The sequence below is a fragment of the Hakea prostrata genome, chromosome 7 (genome assembly GCF_041222555.1).
Source record: "Hakea prostrata isolate BN-2017 chromosome 7, UWA_Hpros_2, whole genome shotgun sequence".
Classification (NCBI taxonomy): Eukaryota; Viridiplantae; Streptophyta; class Magnoliopsida; order Proteales; family Proteaceae; genus Hakea; species Hakea prostrata.
In genome coordinates this window covers 917,216-935,951 of record NC_142606.1, presented here as the reverse complement: position 1 = coordinate 935,951, position 18,736 = coordinate 917,216, and the positions used below count along the sequence as shown (strand labels likewise).

At 38.7% G+C, this 18,736-nt stretch overlaps 1 protein-coding gene and 1 pseudogene across 1 annotated transcript; one reads left to right on the top strand and one right to left on the bottom strand.

Annotated features, from left to right (window-relative positions):
* The first annotated feature begins 8,622 nt into the window (after positions 1-8,622).
* Positions 8,623-10,269, top strand: LOC149008803 (putative pectinesterase/pectinesterase inhibitor 51 pseudogene; annotated as a pseudogene).
* A 383-nt stretch (positions 10,270-10,652) lies between these two features.
* LOC149008802 (UDP-glucuronate:xylan alpha-glucuronosyltransferase 1-like) lies at positions 10,653-17,418 on the bottom strand. Its single transcript, XM_089164062.1, has 4 exons — positions 16,971-17,418; positions 14,615-14,821; positions 13,158-13,789; positions 10,653-11,877 (listed from the first exon to the last, which is right to left on the bottom strand). Exons 1-4 carry the CDS (start codon positions 17,045-17,047, stop codon positions 10,838-10,840), a joined length of 1,956 nt encoding a protein of 651 aa, XP_089020188.1. The 5' UTR covers positions 17,048-17,418; the 3' UTR covers positions 10,653-10,837.
* Between the last annotated feature and the right edge of the window lie 1,318 nt (positions 17,419-18,736).

Here is an 18,736-nt window from a genome sequence, read left to right as displayed (position 1 = left end):
AAAAGTTAGATTTCCTACTAATTTGGTTTATCTCTACTCATCTTCCCTATTATCAATACGGGTCTCACACTCATGTGAATGTAAAATTAAATTAAGACTCATTTTCTTGTTGTGGTGGGGTTAGGAGTTGGGATACTAGTGGAGCCCCTCAACCCATTCAACCACATTCACACGAGTGTAGAACTCACACTATATTGTTGTGCTATAGGTAGACCTTGTAAGTGCGGATGGGTAACTAGAGGGACAAATTGAGTGAAGAGGATCTAGATTCACTCGAATACAGTCCTTGTAGGGGTTGGAGGAGCTTTTTGTGGGGTTATCATACAAACGTATAGACAGATATATAGATTCCTATAATTGCTCAACCTCTTGAAGAACCGGTTGATGTACACTTGGTCACCGACAAAGGCAAAACTACCCACAAATTTTTCTGAAAATTTCCAAATTCCCTTCTTCATCTTTTCCCCTAAAATTTTCCAAAAAATAAAAATTTCATTATTAAAATTTTCCACCAATAGATGAATAGATGATCAACTCCGTCTGAAATGGCATGCAATTGGCTGCTGCTACGACTCCTTAAAGACTACCCCTTCATTGGTTCTACACCGCCACCAAGACCTGGCCCAGATATTCCTAATCATAAAGCCCAGGCCCTGATTGACCCCTACTTGGACTTAAATTCAAGAATGCTACCCAATTAATAGGTACACGAGACACTATTGGAAATCCAGTATGGTACATCAGATCAGATAAGAAGAGGATACTAAAAAAAATCATATAACGTTTACTTAAAAAGTGCACAGTTCCAATGCAAACATCATACCTAAATAAAATGATTTCACGCAACATTGAAAACATTTTTTATTTTAGCACATATGTAGGCATAATTACTACCAAAATTTCAACAGGAGTTGAGTAATATACATGAAATTCCATAACTCCACCTGATTATGAAGGGTAAAAAAGAAATCTAGATAAAATTTAGTACAACTGATTTCAATTCAAAACAACTTTGGCACAACATGGGCTCATGCAAATGGATTTGTCCCATGAATATGGTTTTATGTAATTGGTTCTGTTCCAAATTGACAACCTTACCTAACTCGCCTTGTCATAGAGATATGGCCTCACCATTCGATCAAGATTCCCCATATTAGAACATGACAAATTACTATAGAGATGTGTTGTATCATGGCATTCATAAATCAAGTGAACTTTAAAACCTTCAACTATTTCAAAACCAAAATGGTAAATAGAGATATGAGAATTTATTTAACCAATTATAGGTATGAAGGACATACATACCTTGGGGATGGGATAAAATCCTAGGCAACGATGCAATCTAAAGATTCTTATTGAAATCAAATCACTTGATCTTCAGTATTATCTCCAATTATTGACATATCTACCTGAGATTTGCAGATGAACTAAAGTTTACTGAATAGAAATAGAAAGAAAACGAACAAAAGCCATGGCTAGGGTTCAAATTCCAGTAAATTTGGATACAAGTGAAGCCATACAAAAATGGAACCACAATTTGAAAACCTACAACTATTTCAAAACCAAAATGGTAAATAGATACACGAGAACTTATCTAACCAAACATGATTTGAATGACATACAAACCTTGGGGATGGGATAAAATCCTTGGCAAGATGCAATCTAAAATTTCCCGATTGAAGTCAAATCATTTGAACTTTAGTATCATCTCCAATTATCAACGTATCTGACTGAGATTTGCAGATGAACTAAAGTTTACTGAATAGAAATAGAAAGAAAATGAACAAAAGCCACGGCTAGGGTTCAACTTCCAGTAAATTCGTTGTATCATGGCATACATAAATCAACTATTCACAAGGAATGGATACAAGTGAAGCCATACAAAAATGGAACCACGACTTGAAAACCTACAACTATTTCAAAACCAAAGTGGTAAATAGATAAACATGATTTGAAATGACATACAAACCTTGGGGATGGGATAAAATCCTTCGCAAGATGCAATCTAAAATTTCCCAATTGAAGTCAAATCATTTGAACTTCAGTATTATCTCCAATTATCGACGTATCTGCCTGGAGATTTGCGATGAACTAAAGTTTACTGAATAGAAATAGAAAGAAAATGAACAAAAACCATGGCTAGAATTCAATTACCATAACTTTACCTTCCAAAACAACGGAGAAGAAGTCGATCGCTAGGATTCGAGGTGATGGGTTGCACATAAGAGAAATAAAACATGCGATGGTGGTTGCGAACCCTAATTGGAGATGGAAGAAGAAACGCGAAGAAGAAAAAGGAGTGAAGCCCTTTAAAGAAAAATCTCCCTTCGTCTCAATAAATCAAAGTGAAAAAGAGGAATCTACCTCAATCCCTCTTTGTAAGCCAGTGTGGTCCTATATTGCCAGTTCAATACTTTTCCATACGTTACTTGCTAGAATTTGAACATCGAGCGTCGATGACGTAATTAAGGGGGATTGGATTATAACCGCCAAATACTGCAGTGACAATTTGCAACCATCAAATATTTTTTAATGAAAAAAAGGAGGAACGGCTCTTTACCCTTCCATTAGTTGCCTGAATTCAAGCTATACTAATCTTTCTTTTCGTCATAATATCTATTAATTTGAAGCTCTTACTTGTTAAAGTTTCTATATTTCAAGATGCCAATCTAATCCTACATTTTCAGACTAGGTTCTTTACTCGTACTAGCTTGCATCTTTGCCTACTATCACTACATCCGGATGCCGATGCAACACATCTATAGGGGATGGCCTAATGCAGCCTTGCTCATGTGTCACTACAGTCTTCTTTTTTTTCTTCTTCTTCCCTTCTTGGTAAACTGATATTCACATAGCAATGTCAAGTCGGAGGACAACCTGCTGGAATTTCGGCTTGTAAGCAGAACTAGTAATACATTTGTTAATTATCTAGCTTGAGGATCCAAGTCTTTATCTCTATCAAGGTTTCTCTAGAGAATTTTCAACGAAACTAAGGAGTGATAGATGGCTAAACAGTGGTGCATACTGTGAAATCCCCCGGATTTCTACCCCTTTAACCCGTGACTTCAAAATCGAGAAAATCGGGCCTCGAGTTGACGGAAAATGTAGACCATTCAAGTGGAGCCTAAAGGGTTGGTGGATGACCCTTATGATGACTCATCAACTCTCCTAAAGTTTAAGTGAAGAAAAAGATTAATCTCGATGGTGTAAAAAGGGTGATTTTGGAACGTCCGTAGATCGGCGATGGAGAATCCGATTGACGCAAATATGGTATCAAATCGAAGATCGTCGAAAGATCTTTCCAACAAGCCAAAAATCACCAAAATCGGAGTCCATTTGAGGGGTCAACTTAGGACCGGTTGAACGGCCGGTCGACCGCCCCAACCCCCCAGCCATTTTCCAGCTTCGGGGCAGAATCAGGTTTTTCATGTTTAAAACCCTATTTTGAGTTTCTAACCTCTCATACTCGCATTTTAGAAGGCTAGTACGAAGCTGAGGCTAAAGGAGGAAGAGAAACCAAGGGAAAGTAAGGTTTCTAACCATTTGGACGCTTGCTAACACCCGGATCATTGCGGAAACGTTAGGAAATGTAAGAATCATCAAACCCTCTTCTTTAAGCTTAGTTTTTGGAGTAGTTCTTCGCAATAAATGATAGATTTGAGTAGTTGTTGCTTGATAGGTGTTTTGAATGCTTGCAAATAGTTTCATTTATGTTTCCCTTTGGTTTGTAAGTGATTTGTGCGAGTCCTTGCAAACGATTTTGCATTTTGGCTCTCAGACCCAGCCGAGAGCACTCGCGAGAGCCCAAAATTGGGGCTTTTTGATTGAGATGGAATTAGATTAAATTGAAGGTATACTTAGGACCCTATTGCTGCCAATTAGACATTCCCAAAGTTTCATTTCTATTCGACTTCGAATCGATGATGAAATTTGATTTTTGCCGAAACTAGGTTGAGAAATGTGGGTTCGAAACTAGTTGGCAGATTAGGCTTTTGTTGAGTTATTTTGGGAACTTTATCAAAACCCAATTGACTTCTAATTTATGTCTAATGATCCTCTTACATGATTAGGCTTATTTTGATTATAATCACCCACTTGTAAGTGTGACTTTGTGGAACCTTGGAGAGCTTATGCTAACTAAAAAGGTGAGGAATATACTCAACCTTATCTTGCATGTTTAATTATGTAATTAAATTTCATTATTGATAATATTGCCTTGTTTTTAATATTTATTATCTTGTGATTATGTGTGGGAATATTCTTTGAAAACAATATGAGAATGTATGGGATGGATGAGATTGAATGGATTGAGTGTTTCTTTTACTTTCAAATTCTAAATCATTGATATGAAGATATATGGATGATGTTGAATTAAATTACTCTTTTTATTTTATGTTTCAAACTAGGGTTGTGGGTTCGCCCATTACCCTAGTGAACTTACATGAGTATGCATCTAGACTTAAGTACATGAATGCTAAGTGTCTATAAGTGTTTGGCTAGGTAACCTCACGAATCCTACTATCCTTCCGGCAGGGGTATTGAAGCCGGTTAACTCGTGATGTTAGTGGCTGGGTCCTGAGCGTCAAGCAGGCCCACTATCATCATAGAGAGGTAGGGTTGCATATAATAGATAAGGGCTCCTGGGCGCTCAAGACCGGTGAAATGATCCGTGAGAGGACATGGAGAGCATCCTGTCCATTATATGTGGACGACCACTGGGTTAAGGAATGGGATCCAATAGATACCTCCCGTTGAGGATTCCATTCATAGGTGGAAATGTATTGAACCAAAAGGGCACTAGGCATGAGGGGAGATATCCGGACCATATAAGTACGAGACTGTATGACTTTGCACTGGGCTAAGATTATCCTTGACACGTGCCAATCTCATACCAAACGGTGATGTGAGAGAGTGGTGACCTATACCCCAACCATGGCTTGACAGGACTTTACCCAACAACCGCGGAGAACCCAATAGACGTCTCTTGTTGAGGGAGAGTGATTGAGACCGCCCAAAGGAGATTGGTGTACAAACTTAATGCGTGTCTACCATAGAGACTTCATGATAGAGTTAGGAGCATAATATCATAATCATTCATACATCATATCAGTATCATTAATTACATTATCGATACTCAAACTATATGTGTGGTGTGGGATCTTGTGTACGAATGCACGATATGATGTGGAATCTTGTGGACGAATGTATGATAAGATGTTGAGTTGACCTCACTGAGTTTTGTTGAACTCATTCTTTTTTGTATGTTTGTTTCTATTAGAATATTCTGCAGGTTATGAGAACTCCTTCCAAGTGGAGGATTCGTCGTCGGCAGGCTTTCTTGAAGGAGTGACTGAAGAAGATGTAGACTTGCATGGAGCTTCATGCCTGTGCAAAGACTATTCTTATGAGGTTGGATTCCATTAGGGAATCAGTTTAGTTTAATTTAATTTCCGCTACAACAAACTATGTTTCATTCAAACTCTGATGTCCATTTTGATTAACGTTAGATATATGGATGACTGTAACCTTTTGATCAATCAAGTTTGATAACTTTATACTTGAACTTGATTTATTCTTGTCCTTTTAATTATGCTATATCTTGTGTTGGATGGAATTGTCACTGAACCTAGGTCCTGCGGCGTATCACCCCCACGGGTATTGGGGTATGGCCGGATCTGGCTGGGTGGGGTGTGACAGAGGTGATATCAAAGTCTTGGTTCATACAAGTCCTAACTTCATGTGATATAGTAGGGGCATCCTTGAGTCATAGATCCAGAAGTGACTTAAATCTTTCTTAGAAGTGAATAATAGAAACTTGGATTAGAAACTTGAATAAATGAAGCATAAAATACCAAGTTTGAATAATGCACAATAATTAAAGTTTATGACTTGTACTTGGGTTGTAGTCATGGTTAAAGTTAAGTTGTGTATGTGTGTTGAGTTGTGAGTTGAGTCTTGAGTTGAAAGTTATCGTTGTGAGTCGTCTTTGTGATTGAGTCTTTGTTGTGAGGTATTGTCGAGAGTAAGCTCTCATGAGTCTGAGTCGTCTTGTCGTCGTGTGTTGTCGTATGAGTCTGAGTCAAGAGTCGTTGTTGAGAGTAATGGTTGTGAGTTGTCATTATGAGTTATAAGTCATAACTAAACATTTACAATTACTAATACAACAAAAGAAATGCATAATGTACAATAACATAAGTGAGACAAACTGAATTTCATTAATCATATAAGAGGTTTTTATAAGTCTGAAAGGAAATACATCTGTGAAAGCATAAAAGGAAACTCCTAGCACTATCTATTTAGGTGATTGACCCCGGTGATCTGTCTGGTCCCTCTTGGATCTGAACTTCTTCTCCAGTCGTGCAAATCTTTCTCCCAAGGTATACATATAAGACCCTATCCTCTCTTGTCAAGCCTTTATCCTCTTAAGCATGGAAGAAATCGATGACTGATGAGAAGCCACACCTGGAGTCTCAGAAGTCGTATAGAATGGGGAGCATCCAGTCGAATTGTGTCGAAATCTCACAAATGGTGTGTCGAGAGAGCCTACCTTTGGTTCCATGGGAGAGATGCCCGTATCCAAGGTTGCATACCTCGGAGTGCTGCACGTAGAATGATATGTATGAGATCAATGAAATACCACGTATATAAAGCGAAGATTGTGTGTGGAGAAAGTTACATTTGATTTTGCGAAGAAGATGTCATCAAATCTCACGTTAGAGCGTTGCACGTGGTTAGATTTGAGTTAGAAGTGTAGAAGAACCACCCCAAGATAAAAAAGAAGGTGAACAGATAGAAAAATGGGTGAAAAACATGTTTTTTGGGCTGTAGGCGCACTGCGCGCGCAGCAGGCGCGCCAGGCGCAGACGGCCGTACCAGCGCCGCGCGCGCTACGCACGGGCTGGCAGCGCGGCGCGCGCTACGCACTTGTTGGCAGTGCCGTGCAGGCTGGCAGCGCCGCGCGCGCTACGCACTTGTTGGTAGTGCGCGGCGCGCGCTACGCACTTGTTGGCAGTGCCGTGCAGGCTGGCAGCGCCGCGCGCGCTACGCACAGGCGGGCAGCGCGGCGCGCGCTACGCACGGGTTGGCCTGCGTTGCCCTTATTTTTGGTAAACATTTTGTTTACCAGAAACCGGGAACCCCCGGTCTGACGTGCGACCGGCCCGACCCCCTGCCACAGTTTAAAAAAAAAAAAATCTCTTTCTTTCTTTCCTTTCTTTTTATTTTCCTTTTGGGCCCCTAATTTCATATACCCTCCCAGTCTTATTTTAAAAAAAAAAAAAAATTTGAAAATTTGTTCTTTTGGACAGGGAAAGAAATTTTGGTAATTTCGCCCGGTTTGTTGGCGAACTGGCGAAATTTCGGTAATGTCGCCCGGTTCGCTGGGCGAACTGGCGAAATATAGCCGATATCTCAGCGATATTTCGCCCCTAATTTTTTTGAGTATTTTTACCCAATAATTTTGGTAAATTTGATGCATATCCTAATCTAATGCAAATATGTGGTAAATTTAAATTATTTCCTTAAAATTATTCTAAATTCTCTTACCTAGTCACATTTAATATGTTACCTTATGAGGCCTATATCATTAGGACATAATTGGAACGATTATCAAATCACTCTGAAGATTCTTTTATAAGATACATTAATAATTTAAATTGTTTCCATAAATTATTTCATGTACACACTCTTCCCTAATCACATTTGGCATGTTGACTTTGATAATTTAAATTATTTCTTAATAAATATTTCCATTTAAATCTCCTACCTAGCCACATTTAATGTGTTACCTTCTAAGGCCTAAATCATTCGGACATAATTGGAAAGATTAACCGACGATTCTATTACAAAATATCTTCATAATTAAATTGTTTCCATAAATTATTTCATGTATATATTTTTCCCTAACCACATTTGGCATGTTGACTTTTGAGAACTAGATCACTAGAATATAGTTGGTAAGATTGCTCCTTAATCTTGATGATTTTGCTATAAAAAGTTTTTTTATTTATAAGTTATTCTATGTAGATTTTCTTTCGAATTACATTTAACACATTAACTTTTGAGTCTTGAATCATTGTAATAAAATTGGTAAGATTGTGATACAATTGCGAGAGAAATCGCCTAAAAAGTGCAAGAAATAGTATAAAAAACACACAAAAAAAAAAAATAATATTTTTTTCCCGAAATATCGCGATATAGTTTCTAGTACCTCTGTTCTTTAATTATGAAGAATGAAAAATGACCATTGCCGTGGATATACATTCTCTGTAATTGCCAATCCAGTACTTCGCTGTGATTAACCATTAGGATTGTGTATTTAGAATATCCAATGGAGAAGCTAGAAATTCGTACTAGAAATTAGCTTCGTTTAGTCAATTCCTAAATTTCTTCCCCGAGGGGTATTCTCCTCCATGAATAAACTCCATTTTTTACGTACTAAAATAAGGTCATTTAGCAGAGGACATGAAGATTCAGAAACTGTATAAAATAAGAGCAAGCTGGAAGTCTTTCCTCAGGGGCATGAAGATTGAGAAACTGCATAAAAAAAGAGCAAGTTGGAAATCTTTCCCTGTCGGATGAGAGGAAAGAGCTAGGAGAGAAAAAAAAAATTCAATAATTGCCATGGCTTGTCGCTTCTCTCTCACCTTTTTCCTCTTCTTTACCCTCTCTTTTGTTGAAATTTTCAATTCATCTGCTGCTCCTCCTCCTGCAACTCCTAATCAGGTCATCCAAAAAGCCTGCAATGCCACCAGCACTCCCGAGTCATGCAAGACCACACTAACTCAGTCGTCAAATTTGACCCAGAATGCTAAGGCCATCGATATAGTCCTGGCATCCATGAACGTGTCGATGCCAAAGTTGAATACCGCCCAATCCATGGTGAAAACCATGCTTGACGCCTCTTCAGACAATAAGAACCTCTCGATAACTGCCTATTCCTGCTACCAGGCCCTAAACAACTCTGCAAACCGGCAATCATCCGCAGCCGACGCCTTGATTGGTGGCCGGATCAAGACCGCCCGAGCTTGGTTGAGCGCTACTCTTGCCTCACAGACTGGTTGCTGGTCGGGCCTCAAAAAGGTCAACGATACCCCGCAAGTCAACGAAACAATGGCATTCTTGGATTCGTTGATTGAATTGACCGGTAATGCACTGAGCATGATGGCCTCCTACGACCTCTTCGGCGACAAGCTTGACTCTTGGACACCTCCCATGACGGGGAGAACCGATTTCATATGGGAAGTCGGGTCGGGTACCAATAACAGTACCAATACCAGCAGTACCCTCATCCAGTTATCTTTTCCGTCCAACTTAACGGTAGACGCGACAGTCTGTAAGGAGGGAAAAGAATGCCGTTACAAAACCGTGCAGGCGGCGGTAGATGCTGCACCTGATAACCTGGTAGCTCCTCGCAAGTTCGTCATCAGCATTAAGGCTGGTGTGTACCAGGAGACCGTACGTGTCCCACCGTGGAAGAAGCACGTAGTCTTTTTGGGTGACGGTATTGGTAAAACCGTCATTACCGGCAACTTAAGTGTGGGCCATGGGGTTCCAACTCACAACACTTCCACCGTGGGGGTTTCAGGGGACGGTTTTATGGGTCGAGGCATGACGATAGAGAACACTGCTGGATCGGATCCGCAGCAAGCCGTGGCATTTCTATCGCAGAGCGACCTATCGATCATCGAGGAGTGTGAGTTCCTAGGGAACCAAGATACACTCTATGTCAACTCTCTACGACAATACTACAACAAGTGCCGCATCGAGGGCAATATTGACTTCATCTTTGGCAACGGGGCTGCAGTGTTCCAAGATTGTGTAATCTCGATCCGGCCGCGCCAGACTAGCCGAAAACCAGACCAAAGTGAGTCCAATGTGATCACTGCCCATGGACGGACCCACCCGGCCCAGACCACTGGATTTGTTTTCCAGAATTGCACGGTGAATGGAACAAAAGAGTACATGGACTTGTACCATGCCAATCCTAAACTTCACAAGAACTTCTTGGGAAGGCCGTGGAAAGAGTATTCAAGAACATTTTTCATAAATTGTACCCTTGGGGACCTAATCGACCCACAAGGGTGGTTGCCATGGGACGGTGAGGTTGGACTAAAAACGCTGTATTATGGCGAGTCCCTAAACACCGGTCCAGGAGCTAATCGAACCGGGAGAGTACCATGGAGCAGTGAGGTACCAAAAGACCACATCTATGCTTACTCTCTTCAAAATTTCATTCAAGCAGATGAGTGGAACTCTACATCTGCTTAGTAATTGGAATCCTAATTTAATTCTAGCTAACACCATAGCATCATTGCACCTTGAGTCGTGGTCAACGCTCAACGCTCAACGGTCAACACCAACAATAAATATGATGTAACTTGTTGATGATGATGATGATGATGCTACAGGTCGGGAGATCAAGATTCAGCTTTGATCTTCAACTGATATTTGCTGTTAGTTTCTGTATATGAAGTAACAGCTATTTTTCGCTTTGAATCACTGATTTATGTATTCTCCATTCTTTCATTCTTTTAATACGAATAACCTCTTCGCTTAAAAAAAAAAAAAAAAAAACTTGTGCTTTTTTAAGATTCAACATTCCAGATTCAGATTGACTTGGGATGTCTTGACTCCTTTATATAATGGTGAACAATTAATTTTTAATTAAGTCTTCAGATAAATGGAAAGACCAAGCTCTTCAAGCCCTCTTCAAGAAAAAAAAGAGGGGGAATGTTTTGGGAAAGGGAGGTATACAGAATAGGCTTATCAAATTGGGGAAACATTAATCCTGCATCTTTTACAAAGCGGGAAAAAGTAAAGAAATTCTGGAGAGACACTACGAGTTACTGGGGAGAGATGCAGTGGTGGTAACTGCAGGTGTGGTTGGGAAGATGGCTGCATCATCATCTGTCCAGTTTTTCTCACCCCAGTGCCCTAACATTTCCTCCCAGAAACATAAATTATCAATGCATATATTTAAACGCGGATCCCGTATCTTAATTTTCCAATGCCCATCAGTGTAGTTGCCCTTCTCAGCTTGTCTCCTATCCCACTCCAGTCCTGCCTTTTGCTTTGACCCCAGCAAGCAGAATTTTTGCAAGTTCTCAGGCATTGCATCATGCACCTTCCACCACTGTCTGTGTGCAATATCACTTGCAAACTCCCGTAGTATGTCTACATTCCAGTTGCAGTCATAGTCTCGGAAACATAGCCATGGCTTAAGACCCAGATAGTGGAGGACATACAATATTGGAGGATCAGCCCCAAAGAGATGGGTCTTCATTTGTTTCTTCTCCTCCTCATCACCAATCCAGAAATGCTTCAAAAAGTTCAAGTGTTTTGGGATGCGGTGCCACCATGTGAAGATTTCATTTAGGTAGCCCTGATCTCCACCATTATAGGATTCTATCTCATTAATGTGATCCATTAGCAGATTGAATGTGCAATTTGATGGCTCAATGACCATCACACCAGAATTGAACAGGGTGGCATTGTTTCCGATTGCAGTAATCTCTGGCATTGAGAACAAGAAATCAAAGTTCCTTAATATAAGCAGGTCTGCATCAATGAAGATGATCTTATCATAGTCTGTCAACTGCCAAAGGCGGAACTTGCTGTAATTCCACTCGTTGTAGGCTTCAGGCTCTGCTTTTGGATTCCTGATCCTCTGTATTGTCCGGACCTTCCAGCCTGCTGTCTCAAGCCCGTTCCTGTGATACTCACTGATTGTTCCATCAACAAGTATCACCAAGTCCCTGGTTGAACCAACCATACGGATGCTCTGGGCTGCTGCAATGGCGCCACATACATAAACATGAGCTGAATGCAAAATTGTAGCATAGGCTTCCCGGTGCTTTTTTCCTGTATAAACCTGCCCTGTTATTGCAGAGATATTTAGACATAATTAGTAGATATAATTTCATAACATTTGAATAACTGCAAAAGGTCACACACTAAATTACTTGGAAAAATCAATAAACCAGTGCCACAAGCCTTACCCATGCTTCTGGTAATCATAGATCTTAGGTCCATAATATATGGTTACAAAAATGAGGGACGTTTCAGATAAAAAAATTAAAAAAAAAAAAATTCCCATCTGATTTTCTTAGCCATCCAATATAGACTGGGAAAGGGCCATATCTAGTGCACAAGTCTCCTGTCACTGTGGAGTCTGGAAAGTCATAATGTCCATACCTTACCTCAGCTGTGCAAGAGATTGTTTCCCAACTTGAATTTGTGACCACTAGGTCGAGTAACCTAACCGTAGAGCCAAAGTCCACCCTCCAATCATCCAATACAGACTCCTCATGCTTATTTGTTTCGGCCATAATCATATGGATAATTTGGTTGGCACAATTTGGTTAGCCTAGAAATCTAGGGGCCAAACCACCTTACTTTTTTACCTTATATGGAGTTTTGGTTGGGACATTTGTTAGCCTAGAAGTCTTCAGGGGCGAAACCACCTTTCAAAAACAGTAGGATGATTTTCTCCCTGTTCCTTCCTGTCTAAATTCTGGAAGCATTGTGAAACAAAACCTCAGAATCTGGAAATAGCTAGTCTGGGTTTGAGCTATATAAATGCATACTTCACAATCTTGTGATTATTACTCTCTCTTCGATGTAGGTTCTCCATAAGACTGTAGATTGATAGCATACTCTAAGAGTCATTATAATCTGCAAGGGAGAACAGTGTATCAAACTTAAATGTTCATTAATTTTTAAGATATCTGATGTCTTCACCTAATAATACAATACTTGAGGCTTGACCTAGTCCATGGAATTGAGAGAAAGGATTCAGGCAGGTGCATCCTGCAATTATCACCATCACTAGTATTGGTGTTCCAGTGATTTGACCTTTTCTACTAAGCAGAATCTAGAAGTCAGATCAGGAGTCTTTAAGCTATGCAACAACTTTTTTAATACACAAAAAAAATGAACCATGCAAGAAGCAAAAACTAGATCAGCTAATATGGCTCCAAATAGATTAGTTGATGGATAAAGCAGAAACAAATATCTAGTAAGGTATATGTATGAGGTCAACTGAAAAACATGCATTTTCTGAAGATGGAAACCCACAGGCTCCCTTTACACCTGATATGATTCACAAATCACAAACATGATAGAAATTAATGGAATATGCTAAGACTGCAACGGACCTTTGACCTTGAGTGGAACCGCAAGTTCACATGATCCAACAGGAAGCTGAAGCTTCTCTCTTAATGTACCCAAGTCTGGTTTATATAGCCATGCATTACCTTCATGTACTACAAGCTCCTTGCATCTGAAGAGGTTAGGGATTGGAAAGCAATCAGTCAGAAAGAGCACATATACAGGATGGTAAGCCTTAGCAGAAGCGGCAAGCCTTGCAGCTGCAAGCTGCAAATGCAATCGAGCAACATCTCTTGACCAGTTCCCCAACCTGCGGCAGGGAAGCTTGACAACAATGAGATCAAGCCGTGGCTTTTTAGGAACCTTGGGTTCAGGTAGAGAGGGACAATGGGGAATTTCTTCTTCTTCTTCTTCGTCTATCCATTCGGGGTATAAGATCTCCCAAGTGATATTTGTCCCAACATAATCCAGTCTTACAACAACATGCTCAGCCCAATGTACGACTTGCCTCCAGTGATCAATCTCACTTTCATTGAAGTTTAATAGTCCTATTCCTTGAATCCGCTCAGGTAGTCTCCCAATGATTTTTGAGATCTGATCCAAGCTAACATCTATATTTGATACGTAACGTGGATCTGCAATGGGCCTCTCCCATATCCACCTGTCTACAAAGCTTGGCCTGCACTAATAGTAGTATTAGACTTCAATATCTCTAAAATATCAGAAATAACGTTTTTCTATTTACTGCTTATTATCCCCATGGAATTAAATCAGGTCCCAAGGCTAAAATTACTCTGTGAACAATCAGATAAAAAGCGAAAATAGCAAAGGCATGTGTAACTAACATTTCTTGAAGCCATACTGGTCACTTTGAAGGGAACTAAGTAGCTAACAGAATCCAAAAGGATGAGAGGAAGTAGCATAGTGCACAAGGGTGTCTGTTGGATCCCACACAGGATGTACCCTCACTAGAAAAACATACTGCATGGACGTCAAGACTGAACCTACCAAATGATTGGATGGTCACCATCATCCAATCATGTCTCAAGTCATGTCCAACTTTATGATCGAGAAGATGAATACAGCTCCCACAAAAAACAAGGATTTAAAGACCAATAGTAGAATACCAACTGATACTTAGCCTCACTGTTATGGATCAGCCAATCCACAGAGCAAAACTTGAAATTGCTACCAGATTGGCTGATCCATTACATGTGACAGACTGGATTAGCTGCATCTTCAAATGAGATGAATTAGAATTGATGTGACACTGATCCTTAAAATCATGATCAACCCCATTATGCCAACTATTACACAGGATCAGAGGTGCATATGCCTTTTTCTTTTCTTTTTTTTTTTTTTTTTTTTTTTTTTTTTTTTTTTTTTTTTTTTTTTTTTTTGGTTTTTTTTTTTTTTTTTGGGGGGGGGGGGGGGTTTGGAGAGAAAAACATATCTGAGACATCAGTCAGAATTAAGAATAAAGAGAAAAGGCAATAAAACATACCGAGAACCAGGGGCTGATAGATGGTCAACATGATATACTGCTGGAGAGAGCAGGAGAGTTAAAAAGGTGCCACATACAATGAGAAGAAGGAGAAGTTTCAAAGAGAACAACTTGCAGTTCGAACTCCTATCTTGGACTGGAATGTATAAGGGCTTCTGAATATCTTTAAAATCTTTTCTAACAAACCTTCTTTTATTTGTGTCTTCACTGGATCAAGCAAGTATAAAAATCAAATCAGTTGATATAGAAGTAAAAAAGAAATAGGGATTAAGAAGAAGAAAAAAAAATTGCTAATGCTGGAAGACTTCTAAAAAGTTAGAGACATCAGTTGATTATAAGAAAGAAATATTTCATATTAGTTACCAAGGACATTGTTGTTCTCCAAGATTGACACAAACTTTCCTACTGATCACAAAAGTAACCTTTTAATTGAATATAATGAAGGAATTTTCCATTAGTCTGCAAGGAGGGCAGGTTGTGGTGCAACTGTAGGGTTCCTCTACTGTGACCAAAAGGTCACTGGATCATGTCTCAGTGTCTGGAAGCAGCCTTTTGGTGGAATCAGGGGTAAGGCATCACATATTATGACTCTCCCCAGACATAGAAGTGGTGTGGACCTAGTTCACTGGTTAATGGACATTGCCCTTTGGTCAATCAACAAGCAAGATGCCGGGCACTGAAAGCTATAGGAACCAGACCAAACTCAAGAATTGTGTTCATGTGGTCTAATCTAAAAAACAGTGGTAGGGGTAATCTAATTTAAGTAATTTTATTAGTAAGATACATTCATAGTCATAATTTCCTTATTGTATGCATCCTGTTGTAACTTGTAGTCTTCTAAATAATTGACTTTTTAAATCTATCACTAACAACTTCACTATGTCTTTTGGGTAATCAGGTTGGGAAACTCGCGTGAGTAAATCTGGGTCATCTGTCCTGACCCTCATCAATATGACACTGGTTACCTAAAAATGGGCTGACCAGATTTTTTGTTGCTGTTTACTGAAAATTATCACCACGATTGGCCAAACTCAACAGAATCAACTCAGGATCAGCAATATCTGATCCCATCCTGGACCCCAAGTTTTAGATCCTTGGCATAGTTCACTTAATAAGACTTTCCCATCCTTATATTCCCAACCCCATTGAAGCAAAGTTAAGCACTTCACAAACACTGTATCTAAACACAGTATAGAAATAAGAAGTGCCTTATTATGCCTGTAATTTACAATTTCTAGCACTGCCCCCAGAATTGATGAGGAATCAACAAAGCTCAACCTATTAGCTGTTAACCACTGGTGAAAATCAACAAATAATCAGCCTTTTTCCTTTTTCATTTCTGTTTCACCGGTTAACTTCTTAATAATCTCATCCAACCTTAAGAGAACCAAAGAAATAGATTACATTTTTGAAAGCTGACAACCAATGCCATACACTAGAGAGGAAAAAATTGGGGGGGGGGGGAAGGGGGAAGGGACGAGAATCATCCCTGTATTTCAGTTTTATTAGAATTATGAATGATCATCATAAGTCAGTCAAACATGTAGGCTCAATGTTTTAGGTAATGCTTCTTTTGCTAGAGAATGCATTTCCTAACTATCCTATCCATAAAGGACGGAGGAAAAACTTCACTTTCCTTTAGTACAAGGATGACATTGCTTCTGAAATATTCAAGGTATTTCATCGAAAAGCACTATTATTCAGTAGACAAATTATCAAGTTTGGCAAAGGTAATGTAAACCCTGAGCTTATGAAATTGCACTTTACTCCATCAAAAACAGAATAGCAGAAAGGGATTATTTCAGACCCTGTTATCTATGATTGATACGTTTCTAGCACCTCATAGCTTAATTTTTGTTTCCATCTCCTTCTGAACACAATTTTGATATCTGATACATTTCGTGATCTAAAAGCAGCGATAAAAATCAAAGAATTGAGATACAGAAGGAATTACTTGGACAGAAGCATCAGTATCTCATAGACAAAAAATGATGAACCAAAGCATACCACCACCTCAAAGGCACTCTCGTAACCAAAACATCCAGAGTTATGTCAAAACAACGAACACAGATCGAGCTAGCAATATCAGTAAAAAGGATCACAGTAACGCCACCATTCAATAAGTAGATTATCACCTTCTAATAAAAAAAAAACCAGCAAAAGTTGCTTCTCAATAATAAAAACCAAAGAAAAACTATCACGTCATAAATTAGAGATTACAGCATTAAACAGCAGTGATGAATAATATGAACAGAGCAACAAAAAAATAACTTCTTCTGGGTGTTCTTTTTCCTTTTTCCTATCATCATGAATCGTTTCCAATTTTGACGGGACAAAAGATTGAAATGTAACTCACATTAATCCAGGTAGTCTGTGTCTAGTCTCGATTTGACCAGGCGAGTTACCGATTGCTCCTTTCATCCCGACCAACATGCAGCAGAGCAAGACAGCATTTGCTATTAAGAGAAGCCCGTTGGAGAGATGAAGAAACTGGTCGCTGAAGAGATGAACTAAATGGGTAAAATCAGAAGTTAAGAGTAAACAATCAAGGCAAGGAGCAGAGACCAAAAACTAAGAAAACCCATCATCAAACTGAAGAGCTACAACGGAGGAAGAAATCAGCAGCCCAGAAATATGAAATATGAAATCAAAAAGATGCAGTCTCTGTCTCTTCTCCTTTGCCTCTGTTTTTCTCTTTCTCCTTCTGAGCTCCCCATGCGAGTTGCAGTAGAGCTCGAAGGTCGAATTAGAAGTTTCTTTGCCGAAATCTGTGCAGTGCAAATCGAATAAAAAACGGTGCTGAGATGGCAATTGTGTCGAAGAATTGTTTTTTGATGTGGACACAGGTATGATCATAGTCAATATCCCAGTATTTTCAATTTAATACTCGATTATTATTCATTAGTTGAGAAAAAACGCAGCAACTATTTCAATATTGTTTCTTTTTGGGTTTTTGAAAATCTTTGTTGTAATTGTTAGGTTAGGGATAGCAGACAAATATTTCATTAAAATTCTAAAAACAAACATCACTGTATCACTTGCTACCGATAGTGATTAATGGGCATGAACACCTTACATGTTAAGTGGTTGTTAATGAAAAATTAATTCACACGTTAGATTAAAAAAATATTTAATCTGTAAATATGTATGAAGACTCATATGTGGTGTGACCACAACCAACCAGAATCCAAATCGATATCGTACGGACAAAGGAAAACTTTTCTAAATTAATTAACTAATTAATCCTCTTGCAAAACCAGAAATGCTAAATCAGAATTTCCATGCCTAGGCCTAGCTATTATAAGTTAACTAGCTATCTTATGAGAAAATGAAAATTTTTGGTAAATCAGTTACTCCTCCATAATTGTTCTTTCCATGCCATAATGTCAATTATTAATTACTTGAACTATCGGTACTTGAAGATTTACCTGTCTGTACTTGAAAATTTACCTACTACAAGGTAGGTGAGAAATCATGAATCACAATGTCAGATTTCAAAGACAGATTAATCATGTACACCATCACCTAATAAGCTACAGACTAGTCCTTTATTATTTTTAATTGGGGGGATTTTTTTTTCCTTGTGCATAATATTGCAAATTACTACTACAAATTGAATAGTATTAAAAAGTGCAGACACGTTTTTTTTTTTTTTTTGGTGTAAAAAGTGCAGACACTTACGTGAAGTATAATGAATTATATTGCTTTCTCCATATTTGTTGGTAAAACTACTTTCTCCATTTGAAAGATATATAGTGACTATTTATATTAAATGCTATATTCAGATGATATATTTAATTAAACTAAACAACTTAATTATAGTTAACTATTAATAGAAACTCTTCTACTTTTCTTTTCTTATAAGGGTTATACATTTATAGATATGTACTGACTCACCCAACTAACTTGATTTATTAATTTTTAAAGTTGAAGAAAAACAATCCACGGTTTCTCATGTTTCTTAATTTAGAAGTATGGAACTGCTTAATGGTCCTGTGAAAATCTCACTTACCAAACCCAAAGCAGAAAATGTTTGCAATTATATATATAAAATAGTTTCATACGAATTGTTTATATTAGAGTGAATGGTTAAAGATTAATATGGGTAACCCGTAACCCGTA